Here is a 26,618-nt window from a genome sequence, read left to right on the forward strand (position 1 = left end):
AAATACTGAAGTTCCTTTTAATGACTTTTCAAATGTATATCTCTATATAATGCATTCATATATATATGTGCTTATAAAAATCAGGATTCTAAATATGTTATTAAATTCTGCTTTTACTGTATAACTAAGTGATTTTGATTGTTAAGCCGAAGAGTTTCAAGTACAAGTGCTGTAATGTCCTCTTTTGTAATAGTGTGGTTGAATCCAAAGATAACGAAGAAGAACAGAAACAGGTGCGTTTACCAGAAAGCAGCCTGACACCGTGGGAAGTGTGGTTTGTTGGCAAAGAAAAAGAAGAACGTGACCGTCTGCAACAGAAAGCTGTAGAGGTAAATCTATACAGTATTCTTTTTATGCACTCCATGAGCTCACAGAGTAGAGCTGCTTTTGAAATTAAAACGTTAATGTTATTATCCCTCAAAACAAAGTTTTGGATTTGTTTGTGTCAGTTTGCTGTATTGATTTCAACAACTCTTATTGTAGAAATAATGCATGGTTACCATAAGAACATTTCGAAAATAGAGCTAAGTATAATTAAGAAAATTAAAATCTCTAGTCTCACCACTATTGAGGCATATATAGCCTTCCACATTTTCTTCTCTATGAATTCAAAACAATTATGTATGTACAAATGTATATATATAGGCACATACAATGGAGCTTCACTGTTATGTACATTAAACTAAAGTAAATTTAACTGCATATGCTTGGTGAAATTTTTAAGAAAGGAGAAAAACAAAAATTGAGATAGAGATAGGAATCTACCCCCATATCACTCACTGTGCCCTAGAGTAATTTTGTGCTGGGAGATGGCAATCTGTGTTTTTTAGTTTCTCTGTACTTCTCTGCCTTGTTTGTGGACATATCTGCATTTGTGGTTTTCACTCTGAACTCTCACTCTCCAAACTCAAAACATAGTTTGAGATACCTTTTCACACGAATCCCTCATTCTTTGAACTCTTACTGTTTGCTTTTTAGAACCTAGCAGCCAAGTAGATTTGGATAATTTGGCATCCCCAATATCCAGACTCATTATCTGAATTCTCCCTGTTATCCAAACACAGAAAACAGATTTGAGTGATAAGGGGATACTTTTTGTTTTTATTTTTTAAAACCCTTTTAGAGGTTTTTTTTTTTTTTTTTTTTTTTTAAGATTTTTATTAAAAATACAGAGGGTGCCAAAAAAATGTATACACATTTTAAGAAAGAAAAGAACTATTAAAATTATAATACTCAATATATAACGATAACAAAAGATGAATACAAGTCACGTTTGACTTCTGCATTTACAGGAGGTGCTCAGAGTGGTTCCCATCAGTGTCCAGACACTTCTGATGACGGCAAACTACTGTTTGAGCAACACTGACTAAAGGGTCCACTTGTATACATTTTTTTGGCACCCCCGGTACATTTCCATGTCATTAAATATTTTTATAGCATCATTTTTAAATGGCTAGCTAAGATTACTAAAATACATTTAAAATGTATTAAATATGTATTAGAATGTAGTTAATGGGTTCACTGTTGTATATTTAAGTTTATTCTAATCTGTTGGTAACCGTGTTGTCATAAAAATTCCTGGAACTGTAGCTTTGCCCTCCAAGATCATCCTTGGAATAAATTTTCATAATCTGTTTTGAAATTAGTCATTGTTTCTGTGATGGGTTTCTAACCAGGTAAGCAGTCGTATATTCAGGAGGCAGACATGATTCAAATGATTGTAGACACCAGTACATCCTGCTGTTTTCCTGCTGCCGGACACTTTGTGTTTTCAACTACAAATTTATTCCTGGCAAAGCACACAGTGGTATTTATTTCCTCTTAGAGGGGCACAGGTCCTGAGAAAGACCTTATGGTTTGATGTCAGGCAGGCTTAGTTAAACTTTTATGCCTCTTTCAATTTACTCATCTGTACAATAAATGTAAAATAATATCTGTGTCACAGGATTTTTGTGAGGATTAAATGAGACAATATATAAAGATGACTGGTAGTGTTTTATGGTTATTGGTATCATTGCTATTCATAACCTCGCTACAGCGTTTTCATTTATTTTCAGAATTAATGTGTATTATTAAGACCCCAGACTCTTACTTCTCTTACCTCAACCTTAAGTTTTAACATTACTAATTCCATTACTTAGTGCAGTAGCTTTCATAATATTTATTCACAGTGAGAAATTTACTTTGCTTCATGTCACACACAGATACACACACACACACAAACACGTGTACATACATATCTGGAATAACATCTTAATTTTTGCAAAACCTGGTATTCTATTTTTTTTTTTTTTTAAGGCTGGTCATAACCCATTAAATTGGTTTTAGACTTGCAGTTTGGAAGACGTTGATGTAGCCCAGTGAGCCAATGGTAAAGTGGAGCTCAGTTGATGGTACCTCTAGTCTCTAGTCTCACCAGAAATGACTTGTTACATTAAGAAAAGGAGGATCACTTCAGGTCAGTTTTAGAGTCAGCACACAATAAAAGAAGTTAAATAAATTTGTAAGGGACCTCGGGCTGGACAAGGCTGAAATTTTAGCTTTGCCGTTTTAACTCTGTGACTTTGAGAAAGTTACTTAACTTCTCTGAGCCTCAGTCTCTTCATCTGTAAGCCAGATGTTAGAGAGGAAATAGTAGAGTGGGTAAAAGCATAAATTCTTGAGCTGTAGTTTTGTAGATTCAAAACTCGGACCTTGGACAAATTCTTAACCTCTTTCTACCTGAATTTCTTTATCAATGAAAGGGAAAATAATATTTGCTTCATAGTGTTGTTATGAGGACTAAGTGAGCATCAGCAAATGTTGTAGTATATAGGAAGCACTGAGTAAAAGTTAGTTGTTGTTATGTGTTAAAGGAGATAATAATAAACTACTGAAGGTTTGTTTTGAGAACAGACTAAAGTAATGAACGTAAAGTCCCTACCACATTGATTGAGCATGTAGCAGAGTATAATTGGTTGAAAGATTAAAACCTTTTGGTGTATTTAGGAGTATGATATTTCTTATGGCTAGGTCATTACTTAACTCTGAAGCAATTAAAATACTTCAGCATAAATCTTACTGTTTCAGTCATGGCAGGGATATCATAACATATAGGCCAACTACTCACTTTATTTATAAAAGCTTGTTTTGAACTATGTGGTATTCACATTCTTTTCATGCCCTTTTCTTTGTTTTATTTTCTAAGTCATGCTTCCTTTATTTTCCTGTCCTTATTTATTGCATTCTCTAATTTGTTTACAAATCATATCACTAAAAGCACAGATTTTTAACCGTAAGGAGCAATTCATCTCAACACCTATTAAACATAAGTGTCAGAAAATAACATTGCTAAGGTTTCAGTTAGTGGCTAAGGTGGGGCTGGATCCTAGTTCCTTCGACTTCCAGTTTAACAAGTTTTTTTTTTCCACGGTACCAAGATGTATTTTTAGAGCTAAATGGTTCAGACTTAGTATTTAATTTTGAATGTAACCTGACTTGCTTATTTTCTTCCTTGAAAACTTAAAGGAAGATTTAAAGGATAGTTGGGTCATTAAAAATATTATTCCTTCTCATAAATTTGATTTTATCAACAGACATTTAGATTTGTTTCAGATATCTGTAAGATTGAGTTAAATTATTTTAACCCATCAAAATTATCCGCTGACAATGTTGTTTTACATTTGTAGCTGTTAAGATGATAAATATGATAAATGTTAAATGTCAGTATCAGGAAAAATTAACATATTGGTTTAATAGGTCGTATAAATTTTATTTTGGTTTTTATTATATAAAAAAATTCCTTAGCAGACTATCCTAAATTCCCTATTGCTTTTGGCTTACTCTAATTTTTAACATTTGCTTTAACATTTTAGTACAATCTGCTCTAAATTATAAAATATATCTAGTTTGTGAATAATCCATACTTTTATTTTTTTCACCATCTTGCCTTCAGCCTTTTCATTCATCAGCCCTGAATGAAGGAATAGGGTAGGATATGGAGTTGGTGAAACTCAAACTGTCAGTTTTTCTGATTGTTAACCTTAGAAGGTATAAAGTTCTTTGAAAGTCAACAAAAGCTATTGAAATAAAAATGCTGTTGAGGATCCTCTTTGGATTTTGCTTTTCCATAATCGAATGTGTACTCTGGAAAATAGCTCTAATCCTGTTGAAATTCAGTGGTGTACCAGAAGACGACGTAGGCCTTGTGAGAGAAGACTGCAGCTGTGTCCGGGAGAGGTTTGCCTTGGCGGTGAACATATGGACGCATTCAGGGTGGGAAATTCTAAGAGGGCCAGCCTTGGGAGGGAGGGTGATGTCTCAGAATGTGATGTATGTTCTGGGGTGGCAAATGACTTGAACAGACATCCTGAGATTAGAGCACTGTCTGGGTCAGTGGTAGTATTTTCTAGGTACTTTTGACCCTTCCTTTATCTTTAACTCTTATGTCAACATTAACTAAAATTCGTGAGACATAAAATACGAACACAAATTCTGATTTTGTGGGGTTTTTTGCTGATTTTTGAGTTTAATTATATGTAGACTCTTAAAGGGGTACATAAATATAATCAATCATATCTTTAGTTGTATATTTAAATGATTTCTTTTCTTAAAAATAAAATTTAGGACTATTTAGGAACATTGGGGGTATAGGGTTATCAGAGCTGTATCTATCCTGCACACACGTACTTGTGCATACGTGCATGCTTGTATTCCCCCTTTTTGTTTCCTGACACGAGTCCAGACTTCTTCCCTTTACAACTCATATACTGTGGCAACCTCCTAATCAGTCTCCCTCAGAATAGTTCTGATCCCTTTAATGCAGTCCTTAACCTTTATCATTAAGAGTTCTAAATCATCCCTTTGCCACGTATTCCTGCTTCATAGTGTTCAATTTACTCTGCCTGTCTCAAAAGACCTTTTTCTGTCTAGTTACCACCCGCCCCCCCACCATCCCAAATTTCTCCCTTCCAGTGAAGCCAGTTCCTCACTGTTCCTCTTACAGTGCTCATTTCTGACTATCCTGGTCCACACTGTTTCTCCTCTCATCTTCTCTTTCCTTCTTTTCCCTTTTCTGAACTCCTGTTATACAAAAAAACTTCACAATGTAGCACTTAATTCTATTGTCTATTTAGAAGGAGATTAGATGGGAGACTTCTGGAATTTCATCCCTGTATCTCTCAGTTCATGCTTCCTCCATAAAAAAAAGTATTAAGTGAATAATCGAGGAATAGCAACTGCAGAGGTAAGGAAGAATCTTTTTAAAACCAAGATGGCTGTTTTACTCTGGGGGCTTGGAGGAGGATAGTGTTTAAACGTTGGAAGACTTTCTGAATGAGTGAGGGCAGTTCTTTTTATTTATTTATTTTTTTATTTTAAGAGTTTATTAGGGGAAGGGGAACAAGACTTTATTAGGGAACAGTATGTACTTCCAGGCCTTTTTTCCAAGTCAAGTTGTTGTCCTTTCAATCTTAGTTGTGGAGGGTGCAGTTCAGCTTCAAGTTGTCCTTTCAGTCTTAGCTGTGGAGGGCGCAGCTCAGCTCCAGGTCCAGTTGCTGTTTCTAGTTGCAGGGGGCACAGCCCATCATCGCTTGCGGGAGTCGAACCAGCAACCTTGAGGTTGAGAGGATGTGCTCCAACCAACTGAGCCACCTGGGAGCTCAGCGGTAGTTCAGCGCAAGGTGCCGTGTTCAATCTTAGTTACAGGGGGCGGAGCCCACCATTCCTGGTGGGACTCGAGGAGTTGAACCGGCAACCTTGTGGTTGAGAGCCCACTGGCCCATGTGGGAATCGAACCTGCAGCCTTCAGTGTTAGGAGCGTGGAGTTCCCACCGCCTGAGCCACTGTGCCGGCCTGCAGTTATTTTCTATACAGCAGACTTTTAGGATGAGAGGTCATAGAAGACAGGTATCCTGCGGCCATTTGCTGTTCTAAAGTGCAAAAGATAAGCTCTTGGTGTCAAGTTTTATCTTCATTTCATTTAACACACTGGAATTGTCTGGGAGTTGAAAAATGATTCTTCCCACTACTCTATTTCCCTGAAAATAAGACCTAGCTGGATAATTCTAATACGTCTTTTGGAGCAAAAATTAATATAAGACCCAGTATTATGTTATACCCGGTCTAAAATTAAAATAATACCGGGTCTTATATTAATTTTTGCTCGAAAAGATGTATTAGAGCTCATACGCAGGTAGGTAGATCTTTGGGAGAGGGAGGATTGGGGAGGAGTGAGGTCCAATGGAAGATATATAAAAATATCTGATTATTAGTACCTAAGGGAAGAGAAGAAAAACAACCGGTAATTATGGTAGTGGAGTCCTAAGAGTCTAGTTTGAACAGCATTCTCAACTAATGCTGTAATTTAACTGATGAGTGACAGAGTGGTGGCATTCAGCTTGTAGTTTTATTTGGCCATACCTTCCACATTCTTTCTCCTAAGGAAATGCCCAAACGTGTAGATTCGAGTGACAGCAAGGCAGCTAAATAATCTGGGATATGAATGTGGTTTTGTTTTACACTCCAGCAGTTATAAAATCAGTGAAGAAAAATCCTGATTCTTTTTTTCTCTAAAGAAAATTGAATGGCTTCTGTACATTTCTTCTTTGGTATGACTCTGAGTTAAATTTTTAAATTTAGGGATTATTTAGTTCCTATCCTTTATCTTCAAGAATCTAGAGGCTTTTTAGAACTGTAAAAAAAGTTTCAATTCCCTTGAGCTTCTGCCAGTAGCGTACAGCGATGCCAAAATTTATGTGTGGGAAAGTTGATTTCAATGAGGGTAATTTAGCTGAAGTTTAGTCTAAGAAACTAGTGTTTTGCTGCCAAGCAATTATTTGCATTTCTAAAAAATGACATACTTTTTACCAACGCTTTCTTTTCATCATAGACTAGTTACTTAAGTAAGTTATTGTCACTAATGGTATATTTTCTATAAAGGAAACTATATTCATGTTTAATTTGGTTAACCTCAGCCTTTTTTCAAATACATGATTTGAGTACATCTATTAAATGTTACCTTTTGTTTGAATAAAATTCACAGGAATTAAGTCAGCAGCTGGAAAAAAGAAAAGAAATGGAAGAACGGGAAAAAAGAAAGATAATTGCTGAAGAAAAGCACAAGGAATGGGTTCAGAAAAAGAATGAACAGGTAAGAAGAAGAAAAAAAATGCATACACACATACTGACTGATATCGCTTGTGAAGTGTTCTTCCCATTATTCCTTATTACCTAGGTTTTTTCTTATTTTCTCGTAGATTCTTTCTTTTCTGACCTGCTTTTTCACCCCTACCCTCATGGACATTTATGAAGTCTCTTTCTTCTGCCCTTTGCTTTCTGCTTCTCTCCTTTTTCCCTCATGTGGTTTCCACTTATATGTGGCTACAGGTAGTCATGAAATCTGTATCTCTAGACCTGACTTCCTGGAGTCTTGGATTTTCCTCTGTAAGGTTGGCAGGCACCTCTGAGCCTGCAAATCTGAAACAACCCATTTTTGCCCATTGTCCTTTGATAGAACCGTTCTCCTAACTCCTTGGTTTCTGTTATTAGTATTGTTGTCATCTCAGTCACCTACACGTAATCAGAATTCTTATTTATAGTCATCCCCTCCTTTTCTTTGCAATGTCCATTCTCCAATTTGTGATCTCTTCCTATCTGGTCTCATTACATCTTTCAACTCTTTATTTTTTCATACTGGAATGTAAGTTCCATAAGGCAGGGATTTTTTGCCTCTTTTGTTCAATTCTCTAGCAGCTAGATCAGTACCTGACACATAATAGTTGCCCCAAATACTTGTTGAATGAATCAATCCATCCTCTGTTCAAGCCAGCCTAATCTTGCTGAAACAGTCGAATGTCATTCCCCAATTTAAAATATGTTTTTCATGATTCCTCACTGTCTTCTGAATAACGTTTTAACAATTCTAGCCTAGCTGTTTAAAGACCTTCTCTTTGCTCTCTGAACCATGTCTTCCACTGTGGTTCCTTCATTCTATGCTATTGCTTTTTACTGGCATTCATGGCAGCACACACACAGGATAATCATGGCCCTTCTTCTGGGAGTATTAGATTGCTGGAAAATTTTGAGAGGAAAAATGTTATTTTTATGTTAAAGCAAACACAGATATTTGATGGAATAGAACATAAGTTTCATATTACTTTTAAGATACATAATAGATTTCAAAGAAATCTTGAGCTTTGGACTGTATTATCCAACTGCTGGGAATATGTGTTCATGAGGAATTATAAGAAAATTTTTGTTTTGTTTTCACTTCCTTATTTATTTATGTGACGTTTCATCAGCATGGAAACTCATCATATCCTCCATCCTACCTGTCTCTCTTTATTATCCAATTCAAAGCATTTCCTACATAAAGCATTCCCTGATCACATGTTAGAAACTCTTTTCTGAACCCTTGCTCAGTTTTATTACTTTGTCATATACTGGCTTGTATTTTTCATATATATATATATGTATATATACATATATATACATATATATGTATACACATATATACATATATATGTATATGTATACATATATACGTACATGTATACACATGTACATATACACATACATATATACATGCATGTATATATACATATGTACATGTGTATACAGGTACATATATATGTGTATATATACATGTATATATATACATGTATATATGTGTATATGCACATACATGTATATATGTATGTGTATATATGTATATACATATGTATGTTTATATGGATGTATATATGTATATATACGTATATATGTATATACGTATATATACGTATATATGCGTGTATATGTATGTATATATACATACATGTGTGTGTATGTGTATATATACGCACATACATATGTACGCATATATACATATACATATATACATACATATATACACATACATGTATATATGTATTTTGCTGCTATTTTATGTTATACATATATCTTTCCTTTTTTTTGTTTTTTTTCCAAAGACTTATGCATATATCTTTACTTCCATTGTAATTTTAAGATTATTAAAGATAGGAATTATTTTTTGTATTACTTTTTAATCCATTACAAGATCTAGCATAATGCTTTATAATATAGTAAGCATTTGTTATTGGAATGAATGAATGAATGAATGGTATTATCTTCCTTTCAAGTTTAATACATTTTTATATAGAATCACAAATTAAAAATTTTTTGAATGCTAGCACTTTGTTACTATTTTGATTTTTACGTATTTAGAATGATACTGCTTTTATTATAATCCAATTTGATGAATTTAGTTGAATGTTTAGCTTGTAGGGCGGCATAGTTTTCATTTTTAATTCTAAATTCTTATCCCTAAGTATTGTTATATCTAATGCCTAATGGTATTAATAAGAGTACCTAGTAAATCATTTCAGTGAATTGAAGATGACATAGTTTTCTTCATCCAGGTGTTGTAAAAAGGAAATGGGTAAGATGTGTGTGTTATAACCATAAATATATTTGTTCTTTATTTAGGAAGTAAATTATCGTTATTATTTTTAAGTTTACGTCATCCCATAATATTCTTTGTGAATAAATGCCAAAATCAAAGTAAGTGACCATTACCAAAATTTAAGTGATACTTTTGTGAAGATTATAACTGTAAAATAAAACAGTTTCACATGTACAGAATAGCATGCTCTCTGCTCTAAAAGCTTTCTTATCTTCGAACTCCATTAAGCTCATTTTACCATGCCAATCAAACATAGTTGTTGTTTGGCTAAGAATGTAAGATACTGCTCAGAGATGATATATTCTCTGTTTTAATTAGTGGCAGTAGATCTAATCCAATTATTTGAGAAAAAATTTATTTCTTTTGGAGGGAAATGGCTTGCCCTGACATAAATCACTAATTATTGAAAGCAAGATTTCCATAAGGTTGAGAATAGTTCGAAAACGAACCTTGAGAAATTAAGTTTACTTATTCTGCAGAACTCTTGTGCATGTTAAGGAATAATTGATTGCACGAATTTCTTTTTTCTTTAAAACTTATCAGATTTCTTGTTTCACTCTTAGTTACATTTACCTCTATTTGTAAAGACTGCTCTCCTGGTTCTTCTCTTCCTGTCTGGCATCTAGCTTTTTTTCTCCTCTGTTTACATTTCATGGTGTGTGGTCCTCTGTGCCTCCAGCTTCATTCACATTTTAGCTATATATGTGGCCTATTTTTCTCTAAGTCATTTTCACTGTGTTCTATCAAAAAATCAGACAAAAAGAATTTATGTATCCATTAGCAAAGCTAGTTTCTTATACTATGACTGTAAATTGTTAAATCTGTTTCAAATAAATGGCTTATCTCATCTGGTACTCTTACATTTGTGTTGCCATACTAATTCATTTTTTAGATTTGTTTTTGGCAGTACGTTATCACATTTTGTAAAAGGGCCTTACCTTCATTGTTTTTTAAATTATTTAAAAATAAAATTAATTTTAATTCTCAAAACGTAGAAATGATTTTTTTAATGTAAAAAAATGAATTCAGATCAACAAAGTGTATGGTTGATAACATTGTTATCAGTGCACCATTCCTGCGTTCAACACTTACTATGCGCCAGGTACTATTGAAGGAACCAGAGAAGAAATTTAGAAACTGTAGCCAGTTGTTTTGTTACTTTCCTTACTTTCAAGAAACAAAATTTCTCTTAGGACACCATCTTTAAAAAGGGAAGATTTATTGTTGTGCCCTGGGTGGTATAGAACTGGAGTGCCCGAAAACCTGAAGCCACTTTAGTGGCCGGCTACTCTCTCAACCCTTCTCTCTGAGTGCCTCCTCTGTTCTTTTGCTAACTAAAGGCATTCCATTCTCTCTTCTCTACTGTAAGTCCTTCACAGAGTCTGTCTGATGTTTTGAAATCGACTTTCATTGAAAAACAATAAAGTACACCCATCATAAGTTTGATGAGGTCTGGCAAACTTATGCACCTGTGTAACAAACAGCACAAGATACAGAACGTTTCCATCACAGAACGTTTCCATCACCTGCACAGCTCCCTCGTGCCCCTTTATGTTAAGCCCCTGCTCCCCACCCGCAGTTAGCCCCAGCTCCAAGGGAACCATTAATATACTTTCTGTCCCTGCAGGTTAGATTTGCCTCTTCTAGAATCTGATAAGTAAAAGTATAGAATATGGATTCTTTTCTGTTGGACTTCTTTTGTTTTAAAAATTCCCTGATATTTCATGCATTAAGATTGTTCCTTTCTATTGCTGAGTAGTATTCTATTCTACAGAATTACACAAATTGTTTATCCATTCACTAGTTGATGGACAATTGTGTTGTTTCCAGTTTGGGGGTATGCTGAATAAAATTCTATGACAACTTACGTACAAGTCTTTTGGGGACATTTGTTTTCATTTCTCTTGGATAAATGCCTAGGAACTGAATTGCTGGGTTGTGTGGTAAGTATGTGTTTAACTTTATAAGAAATTGCCAAACTTTTTAAAAGTGCTTGTACCATTTACATTTCCACCACTATTGTATGAAAATTCCAATTATACCACATCCTTACCAAACTGATATTGTCAGTCTGTTTCATTTTCAGTCATTCTAGTAAGTGTGTCGTGGTGTGTCATTGTTTCACGTTCATTTTCCTGAGATCTAATGATATTTATCAACTTTGTATAAGCTTATTTGTTGTATTAGTGTACTAGGGCTGCCATAATGAAATACCACAGGCTGGGTAGTAAGTAACAGAAACTAATTTTCTCACGAGTTTTGGAGGCTGGAAGTCCAAAATGAAGGTGTCAGAGCAAGGTTTGGTTTCTTCTGAGGCGTCTCCTTGGCTTGCAGATGGACATCTCTCTGTACCGTCTCCATGTGAGGGTGCTCACGTGGCTTTTTCTCTGCACGTGCAGCCCTGAGGTCTTTCTCCTCTTACCAGGACACCCGTCCTGTTGGGATTAGGACCCCACCCATGCGGTCCTAATTACCTCCTTTCCTCTTTAAAGGCCCTGTCTTCACATACAGTCCATTGAGGATTAGAGCTTCTCAACATAGGCACGTGGGAGGCGGCGCACAGTTCAGTCCATAGGATTGTCAACCATTTCTGCATCTCTTTTCTTGTTTTGTTTGTTCATTGTTTTGTGTTTTATATTTTGCCCATTTTGTGGAAGGATTCTGTGTCTTAAGTTTTAAGAGGTTTTTTTTTTTATATATATTCGAGTCATGTTACATATATGTATTGCAAATATTGCCTCCCATTTAATTTTCTTAGTGGTAGTTTTAAAGAGCAGAGGTTTTAAATTTTGATGAAGATCTGTATTTCAGTTTTTTCTTTTATAGCTTGTACTTTTTGTGTGTTATTTAAGAAAGTTTTGCGTATGCCAAGGGTGTAAAAATAGTCTTCATTGTTTTCTTCTAGAAATTTTATGACTTTAACTTTTACCTATATGTATATTTTGAGTTAATTTTAATGTTTGGTTTCAGTTAAAGGTCAAGGTTCATTTTTTTGCATTTGGATATCCAATTGTTCCAACACTATTTGTTGAAAAGATAATCTTTTTCCTATCCAGTTACCTTGACACTTGTTTAAAATCAATTGACCATATGCATACGGATTTATTTCTGGATTCTCTTCTGTTCCATTTCTATATTCTATGCCTGTACCACACACACTAGCCTATTACTATAGCTCTATAATTCTTCTAATCAGATAGTATAAATCCTTCATCTTTTTCAAAATTGTTTTAATTACTCCTTCCATATACAATTTAGAATCATCTTATCAGTTTCCCAAGTCATGCTTGACTGAATAGTACCTGTGATACTATTGGAATTGCATTAATTATATAGATCATTTTGGAGAAAATTGCCATCTTAATATCACATTTTAAATCTATAAACATGATTTTTATTTCTATATAGGTCACCTTTAATTTCTCTTAATAATTTTTTTTAGTTTTCAAGGTACAGGGATATTACACTTTTGTTGTTAAATGTACCCCTAAGTATTTCATGTTTTCGATGATGAGAGCAGTTATCTTATTCCTGATATTATATAATTTCTATGCCTAGTGTTGATATCAGAGTAATACTGGGCTCTTAAAACAGGCTTAGATGTGTTCCCTTTTTCTCTGGTTTCTAAAATAATTTGTGTACTACTTGGTAGTATTTCTTCCTTAATTGTGTGATAGATTCCACCAGTGAAGCTATAAGAGGCTAGAGTTTTCTTTGTGGAAAAGTTTTTAATTCTGAATTGTTTTTACAAGTAAAGGGTTGTTCAGACACTCGATTTCTTCTTGAATCAGTTTTGGAAAGTGGCATATTTTAAGGAATTTTGACATTACATTTAAATTGAATTTTTTGGCATGAAATTGTTTTTAACATTCTCTCATTTAAGTGTCTGTATGATCTGTAGTGATCTGCCACTTACCATGTGTGTGGCCTTAGGCAAATTAGTTAACCTCTCTGTGCCTTAGTGTCCTCATTTGTAAAATGAGATTATAATAGTATCTATTTCGTATTGTAGTTCTAAGAATAAATTGACATGCATATAAAGTAGTACATGCATATAAAGTGTATCGAGTAGTAAAAGGCAGAGTTAGCACTGGAAAAATGTTAGTTATAATTTCAAACAGTGTAGGGACTGATTAACTCCTGTTGATGAGGCCATGGAGTCTCATGAGTCAGCCAGAGATTGAACAAGAATACTCCAAGATCCTTATAATCTTGCAAATTTTCTGACAGTATGAAGTAATTAAAATCCAGTAGTCAGTGGATAAAATCAATGGATATTGAGTCCTCCGCAAGAAAGGATTCCTTTTTGCAGCTACTGGCTGCCCAACTAGAAGTAGATATAGCATCTTGGGAAATGAGTTGGACTTTGATATTTTTAAAAAAGATTTTATTGGGGAAGGGGAACAGGACTTTATTGGGGAACAGTGTGTACTTCCAGGACTTTTTTCCAAGTCAAGTTGTTGTCCTTTCAATCTTAGTTGTGGAGGGTGCCATTCAGCTTCAAGTTGTTGTCCTTTCAGTCTCAGTTGTGGAGGGCGCAGCTCAGCTCTGTTGCTAGTTTCAGGGGGCGCAGCCCACCATCCCTTGCGGGAGTCAAACCACCAATCTTGTAGTTGAGAGGACGCGCTCCAACCAACTTAGCCATCTGGGAGCTCAGCGGCAGCTCAGCTCAAGGTGCTGTGTTCAATTTTAGTCGCAGGGGGCGCTGCCCACCATCCCTTGCGGGACTCGAAGACTTGAACTGGCAACCTTGTGGTTGAGAGCCCGCGCTCCAACCAACTGAGCCATCTGGGAGGCAGCTTAGCTCAAGGTGCCGTGTTCAATCTTAGTTGCAGGGGTAGTTGCCCACCATCCCTTGTGGGTCTCGAGGAATTGAACCGGCAACCTTGTGGTTGAGAGTCCACTGGCCCATGTGGGAATCGAACTGGCAGCCTTTGAAGTTAGGAGCATGGAGCTCTAACCGCCTGAGCCACCGGGCCGGCTCCTGGACTTTGATTTTTAAGACCTGCCTTTTCCTGAGTATCTGGACATATACTGTATGTAACTGATGTTTGTTACTTGGATGTTAACTGAATTGCTTATATTAAAGTATTCTAGAAGATGCTTTCAAGGGAAGAATTTCTTTTCTTGGCTCATACTTATTTGCTCCGCGAAGGGTGATGTATATGGCATTTGTATTGCATGCACTTTATGCCTTGTAGATTATTTTCCAAACCTTTGATAAAGAGAGCTAGCCATGTCATTGGTTATTTAGAATTTAGCTGTGTTGGTAAAGTATCTTTTGAATGAGGAAGGATAAACCATTTGAGTTATATCGTCCATATCAAATTTTTTCTACAAAGAGCCAGATAAATATTTTAGTATCACAGGCCATACAACCTCTGCTGCAACTATTCAACTTTGCTGTTGTGGTGCAAAAGCAGCCCTGGACAATAAATCTGTAAATAAATTGTTGTGGCCACATATCAGTGCAACTATTGAAAAATACAGGTGGCGAATAGACCATATTTGGCCTGCTGGCCATAGTTTGCCAACCTCGTGTCTATGTAAGACTTACAAGAATTACATAGCCAAAGATTTGTCTGTATGTGTCCTTAGAGCAGTATTTAATGGGCCAAAATGTTATTTGTCCTATGTAACTCCAAAAACTTCACTGATAGTGAAGATTTATCCCAGTATGCAAATTGGCAAACAGTCCAGGAAATATGTACACACGTGGCTTCTATTTTAGAGGTAAACATCCATGAAAAAACAGGATGATTCAGGACAATGTAACAGATTGTAATTTCTGTTCACTAATTTACTCAACAAATCTTTATTGAGCACTAGCTGTTTATTCAGCACTATCTGAGGCTCTGAGTATACTTTCCTGAACAAGATCTTTGGTAATGTCATTGGGAATCTTAGAGCTGGGAGACTGAAACTAACCAGGTCATTGCAGGTATGTTACATATTGTCATAAGCCACATTGTATCAACCACTGTGTTATCATCTGCTTTAAGAAATAGTTGATGTTTAGAAAATTACTTTATATAAGACTCCTTTCTCCTATGAGGATAATTACAGATATTCCAATTCCAATTCTTTATTCTTATTTAAGCAAAGAAAAGAGAGGGAACAAAAAATTAATAAAGAAATGGAGGAAAAAGCAGCAAAGGAACTGGCAAAAGAACATTTGCAAGAAAAAGCAAAAGGAAAATATGAAGAATGGTTAAAGAAAAAAAATGCTGAAGAATGTGAGAAGAAGAAGAAAGAAAAGGTATTTTCATTAAAGTGAGCCCTTAGAAGACATGGCTTTGGTGTTCACATGTGCCAAATGTATTGTATAAAATGTTTCTAAAGAAAATTGGTGCTGTCTTAGCATAAAATAAATACATGAAGCTATCCCTGCTTATTATACTGTGTAAGCTTCAGAGATGAATATGCATTTGGTTTTCTTAGGTTGAGAAATGTTAATAAGCCTGTTGATATTTTTCCAGTTGGGTTTATATTTTTTATTGTTAATGCTTTTAAGTATTTTTTGATGTACTTTCATTACATTATTGTAAATTATTATTCTGTTTTAAAACGGCAAATTTGATTTTTCTTCTTTGAGGATTTGATGCCTTGTTTAGAGGCAGTCACTTTCATATCACATCTCTGATCAGGTTAAGTTTTGCACTCAAATTATAGAAATATGATTTAGTATTTATCATCAGTAAGCCATTGAGGTGAGAAGCTACTGGGGAAAAGAGTCGGTAGAATTTGAATAGAATTTTTAGTTACAGAACATCTCTGGAGAATCTTTGGTTTTGTCATTTTAAGGAAAAAGAAAAACAACGGCAAGCTGAATTACAGGAAAAAAAGGAAATAGCAGAAAAAAAGTTTAAGGAATGGTTGGAAAATGCAAAAAATAAACCTCGTCCAGCTGCAAAGAGCTATGGTTATGCCAATGGAAAACTTACAGGTTGGTTTTTATGTTATGTGGCTTACATAAATATGGCTTGCCGGAGTAAATATTATACATTATGTTTCCTTTTGACAGAAATAGAAATGTGTAAAAATAATTTTTCTTTCAAATTACTATTTTCTGAAAGATTATATTATAACATGATGTTCCTGTGGAGATACATCCAATTTATTGTCATTCTCTATAAATCAGATATATTTCAAAGGCAATAGTTGCAAAACTGCAAAGTAGTGATTTCTCACACTAAGAAACAAGTTCAATTTTCTTTCATTTCTTGAATTTTAAAGTCTTGAACAGGACATATTTAAGGGGTTATTTTTCTTCATCTTCTTCTAACCCTCTCTGAGGCAGAGCTTCCAATGTCTTCGACACGTTGTTTTTGCAGGGTGGAATACTAGATGGCACGTGAGCCAGACACAAAACCGGTCCGCCTTTGGGCTTGGTCTCGTTATAAATGGTAGTGCATGTTTTTCTTTGTACTTCATGTTGGAAGCTCATACCTTGCTGACAGCTGCCTTCAGTTATTTAAGTGATTTATTATTAAAAATACTCCCATTCTGTTTTGTTCACACAATAGAACATATTCCAGACTTTGTTTTGACCGTCTTGGTGAAGTGTGTGTTGACATATCCGTGCAGTCAAAGTGGGTTGCCAGTGTCTGAATGACATATTCCTGCTGTCAGGATTTAGGTCTCTCCTACATGTCACGGAGGTTGTCTGTTACAGCTACTGAACGTGGCCTGCTTCAGTTTTTTTCTGTTTTATTTGAAAAAAGAGTAATAAGCAGTGGTGTTAGCCAAACAATTGGGTAGTAAAGTTAAAGCTTTAGGTGGGAGTATACTTATTGACTAGAAGATCATTGCTAAAAAATGAGTTATTCTATTAATATTTTTGCATTTTTAATGAGTTTTATTCTAATAAGCATCATATTTGTCTGCAAATGCTCTACTGCTCTTAAGCCTCTATTCTTTATGCCCATAACATTTTTACAAATTATGAAATAAAGAAATTTATGTGTGTACAGTGACTGGAGGATTTGAATATGATTTATAAAATGTTCCTCCTTCAGAATTATTAGATATTGGGAATCACAACTCACTAAACACTTCACATACATTATACTAGCACACTCCACAATTAGTAATCATAACTACAGTGATACGGAATCTTAGAAATTTGAGTGATAGTAATACAGAATTTCAGTGATTCTAAGGAAGAATCTTGATTCACTTTAGCTACTTATGCAATGTGAATTTTTTTTTTTTCTGTAAATTTCAGTGTCTGACTAGGGGAAACTAGTTTTCAAGTGGTTTCCCAGATTTAGTTAAGAAAATGAAGATTTTATTCAAGTTAAGGATTCTAAACTTAATTTCTTAGTAAAATTTTTATATGATTTTTTATATAGATTTTAACCTTAATATTTTTGGGACTACTAGAATTATCATTTATATATTAATTTTAGCTACAATATTACTGTATTTGAAAAGTGTTACTTGTTTGAAAATATGTGAGGGTTCATTTTAAATGAGTCAAATTAGTTCATCAATGATATTTTTGCCGTTTAGATTTTTTTAACATTTTTCTAGGAATTTAAACATAACCAGTTTCTTTGATCTCAAGACTTTTTTTCTTATTTTGTTTTGTTCTGATTTTTTTTTTTTAAACAATTTTAGGTTTTTACAGTGGAAATTCTTATCCAGAACCAGCCTTTTATAATCCAATTCCCTGGAAACCAATTCATATGCCTCCTGCCAAGGAAGCTAAGGCTCTAACAGGAAAGAAGACTAAAAGGCCTGTGATAAGTCAGCCTCACAGGTCCTCGTCATCTCTGGTAATTCATAAAGCCAGAAGCAATCTTTGCCTTGGAACTCGGTGCAGAATACAGAGATAGTAGGCATGGGACACTGCGTGCTTTTACCTGTAGCTATTGAATTTTGCAATCAGAAATTGTTTTTTACTGCTTAGTCAAGTAGTTCAACATTTGCTGTTGAGATTGACAAATTCAAACATTTGCATTTACATACAGAGTCGTTGGAGTTAATTAAGGAAGATATTTTTTACATTTTCTGTTTTATAAAGGCTTCAAGGTTGATCTTGGCATATTTTGCAGGATAAGTGAATATCTAACAAGTATGTTGTATTTAGTTTGTGTTAAAACCACTGTGATACCAATAAAACCAACAATTTTTCTTGTGTTCTTTAATACTCTTGTTATTTCTGTTTATGTTTTTGAACATAATAAGATTAAATTGTTCAACCAAGCATTCCTAAGCTACATGGTGAAGATAACTTAGAAGAATCTAAATAGGTTAAAATCCTAGAGTAATCAAAAACAGTCTTGTTTGATGGCTTTTGGTATATTTTTTCCTGTGTAAATACTTCTAAAGAACTAACTGAAGGCATGTTTTATAGCAAGGAAATGAGGGTTTTAAAGGAAAATTTCAAAACGTCATTTTGTACTGTGGATCTTAGATTGTTATTTAGTAATCTTGAGGCACTATAGTATTTTGCTGTACTTGGTACAAATACTTAGATGTTAATTATAATTAGGTTGTTAATTTCAAAATTGGATTATCAATGCATTATATTTTAATGTTCAGTGATATTTTACTGAAGGTGAGATTATAGATATTAAATAAATGTTAAGGATAGTATTTCAAAGGGTTACTATTAAAATAGCACTCATTACTTTTTATTAAATTTTTAAAATCTGTATCTTTTTTTAGGGGATCATCAAGAAATGAAAATTTGTTGTGGCAATATAAAGTCAGTAAGTTCATTTCAAAGTGATTTCTATTTAGGATATGTTTCATCTTTCTGCTCTTTGAGTCCTACCTGCCAAGTTTCTTCTGATTAACCTGCAGTGGTATTGATCAGCACAAGGAAACAGAAATAGAATCTTTGAAGGGTATTCATGTCGTCAGAAAGCTAGGAAAATTCTAAGCAGAGAACAGTTTGGGAGGAGTCGGTAGCGTTTGTTGGGCCAACATATTGGTGAGATTTAGAGGTCTGACCATTTTTCTCAGAACCTCTTAAATATAGTGAACCTTACAGATGATCGTTATACTTGAGTACATTGACCTACTATATAGAGAGAATGTAGAATTTACCAGTGTAGCAATAAACTTGTGTGCAAAAGATATAGTGTACATAGGCCTAAATTCCTGGGGATTTTAGATACAGCTATATCCAAGAAACTTTCCATTTCCCACAGTAGATTAAGTCATTTAGGCAACTTTTAGCTATAACCGTAATCCTAATAAGACTTTGCATTCAATCAGTAATTAATTAGATTGACCAGTGGTAATTGAACATTTACTGTGACAGATGTTTTACATATTTTTTTAGGAATTTAAATTGTATATTTCTTTAATCACCATGCATTTATAGCCCAGCCAGGAAAACATGTAACAGAATAAATGCTGTAAAAGCTATGCTTAAAATTATGTTCAGAGTTCATCTGGAAACATAGATAAGAGATAGTTCAGTTTGTGAAGGGATTAAGAAAGGCTCCAAAGAGGAAGTGACATTTGAGCTGGCAAAAGTTAAGCAGGAATTTTCTAGATGGATATGAGGTTGACCACACTCACGGACGTGTGGTGAAAACTAGCTGGGAGAGAAGCAGGGGTCTGAGTAAAGAGGCTCTGTATGCTCTAGAATTTGGACTTGATCCTGTGTGTGGGCTTGTGAGGTCGTTTTGCTCTACCAATGAAACATTTTTAAAAGATTTTGACTACCAAACACATTAAAATCTCAGTTTTCTTCAACCCAGTCAACATACCTGATTACCAGGTACGTTAGTGTTTTTGACCTGAATCAATTTTTCATAAAATCAGTATAGTTGATATTTTAGGCATTACAAACTACGTTACAACCTTTGAAATTTCTATTGTGGTTTTTAAAATATCTCTTTGACTTCTACTATTACTTTGAATAGAACTGCTCTAAAATATCTAGGTAACCCATAATGTCAACAAATTCATAATCTGATAGAAAGAACACAAATGCTGTAGACCGGAGTCTGTGTTTGAGTCCTGGCTTTTTGGATCCTTATTTGGAAGTTGCCTCATTGTTTTTAGCCTTCAGTACCTTATCAAATTTAGAAACGTATCATGGGGATATAATATGATAAGTGAAAGTGCCTAAAAATGCAAATTTGTTTCTTTTTATATGATGATAATTCTGAGAAGATGTATCAATATTCTTTTTCTTTAGTGATGACTGATTTACATAATAACTGACTTTGGTTAGTATACCAATATTGAATGATGATATACCAAAAATAAGTTAACTTCTCAGTGCTCAGGGTAAACTTTCATTTACCCCTATGCTAAAAGTAAAAAGTACATTATTTTCATTTTCTTCAAATTACTTCAATACATATTTATTGTTTTCATTTTCTTCAAATTGGTTCAATACGTGTTTATTGAATACCTACTATGTGCTAGTTAGTATTCTAGATGCTGTGAATAAGAGAAGGTCCTTGCTGCCCTCCTGGAATCTTCTATGGCATTGATAGGAAACAGATATTACCATGTAAGCAAATAATTTATTTTGCTGTAGGTACTCTAAAGAAAATGAAACAGGGCATTGGGTTAAACAGTGACTGGGCGGAGGAGAAGGGCCCACTACTTAAGATGGATGGGCTTCTCTGAGGTGGTAACATACGCTGAGCTAACCTTGCTAAAATCTGTTGAAAGAGATACCCTGGTCAGAGGGAACAAAGGCTGTAAGGCGTAAATGAATTTGGTGTGTTTGAAAAATGCCAGCTTGCCTGGAGTGGAGATACTGATGGGGAAAACAGTAGGAGTTAAGGTTGGGAAGTTAGGCAAGGCCAGATCATATATAATCCTGAGTTCAGTAGTTCAGATTTTATTCTAATTGTATTGGAAGCCTCTGGAAGGTGTTAAGCAGAGAATTGATATGATCTGGTTTATAGTTTGAGCTCCTCCAGCTGCTGTGAGGAAATTGGCTGGTTGGAGACAGAATCAAAGCAGGGAGACTCATTGGGAGGATTTTGCAGTCTCCAGGAAAGAAATCATGATAGTTTGGATTAATATGGCAGTGGTGACATGGTATAAAGTAGAGGTGGATTTGGTATATATTTTGCAGGTAGAGCAAACAAGACTGCTAACATTTGGATGTCAAATTAGGGAAGGAGGAAAAATGAGATATGACTTCTAGTTTTTAGGTCTGATCAACTGGGGGAATGATAACTATAACAGAAACTGGAAGATGTGATAGGAGTAGGTGTATGGGTGGAGATGGGGAGAGGGGAGTCCTTACAAATTCTGTCCGAGGTCCGTTATGTTTGCGGTGCCATCCTAATATTTCAATGGCAGTGGCAGTTAGGCATCTGTGCCTGATCCCCAGGGGAGCCAGGATTGGAGCTCTACATTTAAGCAACATCAGAACGTAGGTGGTAAAAGCATGGGACTGGAACAGGTTGCCTAGTAAGAGTTTAGATAGTAAAAAGGGAGAGCTGAGTACTCCAGTATTTAGAAACTGAGCAGCCAGCATGGATCCTGAGAAGGAGCTGCCAGTGGAATAGACGGAAAGCCGGTAGGGTATGATGTCACAGAAACCACAAGTAGAAGTAATAGAAGTGGGAGTAGAGAACTCTGTCCAGTGCTGTTTGAGAAAGAAGAGCAGGAAAGAGCGTTCAGTACTGGATTTGGTACAATGAAGGGAGGTCACTGTTAACTGCAATAGCAAACAGGTATTGAATCCTTTCTATATGCCCGACAGTATTCTGTGCTTTTATATGCGCTAGTGCTTAATCCTCACAACAATCCTATGAGATAGTTACTTTTATTATCCCCATTTTACAGTTGAGAAAACTGAGACAGAAGTTATGCCTCCATTATACCTAGTGAGTAACAGAAGAGGAATTAGAGCTCAAGATGTCACAATCCAAGCTTAACAACCATATTCTGTTTCCCTCCTATATACTCTTACATGATAAGAAAAGCTGGTATGAACTTACAGTCAGAGTGAAGAAAAAATGGGAGGAGCCTTTGCCTTTGTGGATTTGTACCTTTTTTTCCCCCTTCAATTCCTTCGCCATCATTTAGCAGAGATCGGAGAGCGAAAGGAGATAATTGTGTGTGATTGGCTGTGTTTAATTAGGAATCCTAGGTTTAGTTGTGAACATATTGACGTAAGGGTGTTCACAGAGGTACAGGTTTGTTGCTCAGGTGAGAAGTTTAGGTTAGGGACAGATATTTAGATATTCAGTTCAACGTAAGTATGGAAGCTATGGATGTGGATAGCATTTCCCAAGGGGAGTTTGAAGCATGACATTCTTTGATTCATTCAGCACATACTTATTCAAGTGCCTCCTGTGTCCTGGAAGGGAAAAGATGAGTGCAGGTAAATAACTTTAAAGATAAGGCAGAGGGAGAGAAGCAGTTGGAAGAGCAGTGAGCAAGGTGGGAAGAGGGTAAGAGGAGAGCTCCCACTATGAGACGGAGGTTTTAAGAAAGAGAATGTAGTGTTTTCTATAGTAGCGAATGCTGTGTAAGGGTTCAGTTGCAAGGAACGAAGCCTTCTCTTTGATGATTCCATTAGTGTTTACTGAATTTCTAGCACTGTTAGATTTTGGGAGTATAGTGGCTAACAAAACTGACCTAATACTGAACCCCACAGAGTTTACATTCTAGTGAAGACCACAGTTAAACCAATACTTACCCTGAAGCACAAGCTCTGAGGTCCTGTCAGGAGGAAACTAACCTTTGTTGGGGTCAGGAAAAGCTTCCAGGAGGAAGTTATTAAGCCAAGACTAGTTTTGAGTCCCCTAGATAAACAAAACAACATTTGGTCATTTTGGAGGCTGAAGAGGAGTGAATGGGCTTAGAACAATGGTGATTCCACACATAACGTTTCTTTCTAAGACCAAGGATTGGTGATCAGACAGCTTTTGAACATCAAATGCACTTTCCGACAGCTTGTGTACATGACACACTACTGCAGCGTTACAAGGGAAATTTCTAAAATCTTAGTGATTTCTAAAGAAAATCTTTAGAATTCCATGGGAAAGTAAACCTTGAAGTATGATGCTAAAAATAGACCGTTTGGGGATGTAGGGTCTGAAGTAATACAGATGGGGCTATTTATTTAATAAACTGCTAGTGATCTAATTAGCAACTCAAAGGTTGGCCTTTCACAGACGTGCCTATTACGATAGGCAGGGCCCAGGTGAATAACGGAATATAGAGAGAGTAGTTTATGTTACACTAACAAATTTCACTTTATGACAAAATAAAAATTAATTTTTCTATATTCCAATAATACTCAAGTGTTTACCATGCCCATTAGTGATCTAAATTAAATTCATGGGTTGGCTTGAGAAAAAATAAAGCGCACAAAGTTACTTTACAGTTAATATTTACCTACTACTGTTGATAATGGCAATTTGCCTGCAAGAGAACATTTTTCAGAAAGGGCAGTGGTATCTTGAATTTCCTCTTAGAATTGGAAGGGGGTAGGACACTTGAGAAAGGAAAATATTCAATTATCTGTCAGTAGGGAGAAGGCTGCATCTTACGTGCAGGTTTCAGGAAGGAACTCTGCCCTTTCCCAGAATCCACGAGCCCCTCCCTTTCCCTTTCTTGGTTTGTACTCTCTCAGCTGATAGAACTTGCACAGGAACTTGGAAAAAAGGAGGAGGCTTCTTCCTTCCCAGTAGCTTCACCGGCTTGGGAACCACCTGAGGGCCAGAGAGAGATGGAAGCGTTCTTTGTTTCTCTTTGGTGGCAGGAGCACCGGTGACTCGCGAGTGGAATGTTTTCTTAGTTTGAATAAGTTTTCCAAAAACAACTAACCATCTATGGCTTAGCTGTCTGCAGCTCCCACTCCCTCAGCCAGGGGCTTTCCTTTCTTGGTGTAGGCTGAGGTGCAAAATGCCCCAGAGGTAAATCTAAAAGGTCAATCTTAAAAGGTGTCTGTCTCAATAAAGTAGAGGACATTCTCACCAATGTCTTTAGCTGTCCACTGAAGACGTTCAACTAGATGCTCTCAAAGGCTCCTTTCTGCTCCAAGTTTCTATTCTGAGCAGTTCACTTTTGTTGTTTTAGAATGTGGATTTAGGTCACTGCTTGTCCCCAGTAAGGACGGTGAGGGTGACATCATTTCCCTCTTAGAGTGTGACATAAAAACTACAGACATCAGGAGTCTTTCGTGGGGCTATACCCAGGTCTGCCAGGAAGCTCTGGGGAGCAGTGGAGACGCACCTGAGTTTGAATATGTGCTCTACTCCCTACGCTGTGGGAATGAGACAAGTCTCCATTTCTGTAAGCCTCAGAGATAACTACGTGCAGTGTGGTACCCTGGATCGGATCCTGGGCTAGAAATTCGAACAAAGTCAATAGCTTGGTTAACAGTATTTTACCCATGTCAATTTCTTGGTTTGGATCAATGTACCAGGGTTATATAAATGTTTACAAATGGTTCTATAAATATATCACGGTTATATCTAAGGGAAAGATAGGTGAAGGATATATAGAAACTCCAAGTACCATCTCTCCAGCTCTTTTATAAATCAAAATTATTTTTTAAAAAAAGTTAAAAAATATGCTGCCCCTGAAATTCATACTTACAAATTCAGAGGCTTTGCTTTGTTTATTCTTATAAATATTGAATATTTTGTTATTCTTCTATTTTAACATAATTTGTCATTTGGTAGGAAAGCATTTACACATAGTTATAAATGCTTGGAATTTATTTAAAGTAAGGGCTTTACTCCACTTTATTTGTAGAATTAAAGTGGAACTAAAGTCGAATTGAATGATAATCAAGGCTAAGGCAACTTCGGTTATGAATGTGCCTGGATAGCTACATTTCGTTCAACATAATGCTTGTACTGAACAGAGAAGAACTGCTGTTTGCAATATTCCCAGCAGAAAAATCATCATAGAGAAAAATGTATAATTTCAGATTAAATATATAAAAGAGAACTGTAATTTCACAGTGGGGAACTGCCATTGGGGGAAAAACACCTATTTTTTATGTCATAGTGTCTTCTGTGAAAAAATATATCCATATATTTACGTACATACAGGTAAAACAATTTTTTAAAAAAATTAAACCATCTTTAAGAATTTGAACTTAAGAAACAATATAGTTTATAGAGTATTAAAATATTCTGATTTAAATTAGAATGAGCTCTGCCAGAATTTACAAATTGGTGGTCCATGGGCTGTATTTAGCTCTGGGGTGTGTTTTCATTGCCCAGCACAATTTTAAACTTTTTAAAATTGGTTGCCGGTATTTAAAATAGTGAGTATTTACGCAAAGACCGTTTCCATTCTCTCTCACATGGTAAGAGACCTAACAGTGCTGAGTATACAGTCTGACATGGCAGGACTTGACAAGGACGGGGTAGTCAATCCTCTTACAAGGTGTGTCCTTTCCAGTTTGCCAGAGATCCTTTGTTGTTATTGTATCTAGATTTTATTTTTAAAGATTTTATTGGGGAAGGGGAACAGGATTTTATTGGGGAACAGTGTGTACTTAAAGGACTTTTTTCCAAGTCAGAAAACCTTTCAATCTTAGTTGTGGAGGGTGCCATTCAGCTCCAAGTTGCTGTCCTTTCAATCTTAGTTGTGGAGGGCGCAGCTCAGCTCCAGGTCCAGTTGCCGTTGCAGGAGTCGAAACCGGCAACCTTGTGGTTGAGAGGACGCGCTTCAACCAACTGAGCCATCCGGGAGCTCGGCGGCAGCTCAGCTCAAGGTGCCGTGTTCAATCTTAGTTGCGGGGGGGTGGAACCCACCATCCCTTGCGGGACTCAAGGAATTGAACTGGCAACCTTGTGGTTGAGAGCCCACTGGCCCACGGGCCGGCCCATATCTAGATTTTTAAAACTTGAGGTGAAATGTACTTTCAAAGTGAGCCATTCAGTAGCATATGGTATTTTCACAATCTTGCGCGACCATCACCTCTGTCTAGTTCCCAAACTTTTTATTACCCCAGCCCCTGGCAACCCCCAGTCTTCTCTCTGTCTCTTTGGATTACTGATACTGAATAGCTCTTATAAATGGAATCCCACAATATGTGACCTTCTGTGTCTGGCTTCTTTCACTTAGCATGCTGTTTTCAGGGTTCGTCAAGGTCCTAGCATTTATCAGTATTTCTTTTTATGGCTGAATAACGTTCTGTTTTATGGATATGCCACGTTTTGTTTATCCATTCGTGGGTTGTGGACATTTGGTTGTTTTTACCGTTTGACTG

General features: G+C 35.8%; 1 protein-coding gene across 3 annotated transcripts in view; it reads left to right on the plus strand.

Annotated features, from left to right (window-relative positions):
* CCDC34 (coiled-coil domain containing 34) overlaps positions 1 to 26,618 on the plus strand; it is a 33,903-nt gene that overhangs the window by 4,619 nt on the left and 2,666 nt on the right. Inside the window, exons 2-7 of one of the 3 annotated variants that reach the window (XM_081064067.1) lie at positions 194 to 329; positions 7,022 to 7,129; positions 15,543 to 15,701; positions 16,247 to 16,388; positions 18,065 to 18,222; positions 19,118 to 19,161. In XM_081064067.1, the coding sequence (XP_080920193.1) occupies positions 194 to 329; positions 7,022 to 7,129; positions 15,543 to 15,701; positions 16,247 to 16,388; positions 18,065 to 18,222; positions 19,118 to 19,135 (721 nt within the window). In that variant the 3' untranslated portion in view covers positions 19,136 to 19,161. Of the gene's footprint in view, positions 1 to 193; positions 330 to 7,021; positions 7,130 to 15,542; positions 15,702 to 16,246; positions 16,389 to 18,064; positions 18,593 to 19,117; positions 19,162 to 26,618 lie in introns of those variants that run through there. The other 2 variants (XM_081064068.1, XM_081064066.1) reach the window with 2 other exon arrangements.

This window comes from Rhinolophus hipposideros (genome assembly GCF_964194185.1).
Source record: "Rhinolophus hipposideros genome assembly, chromosome: 10".
In the NCBI taxonomy this organism is placed as follows: domain Eukaryota; kingdom Metazoa; phylum Chordata; class Mammalia; order Chiroptera; family Rhinolophidae; genus Rhinolophus; species Rhinolophus hipposideros.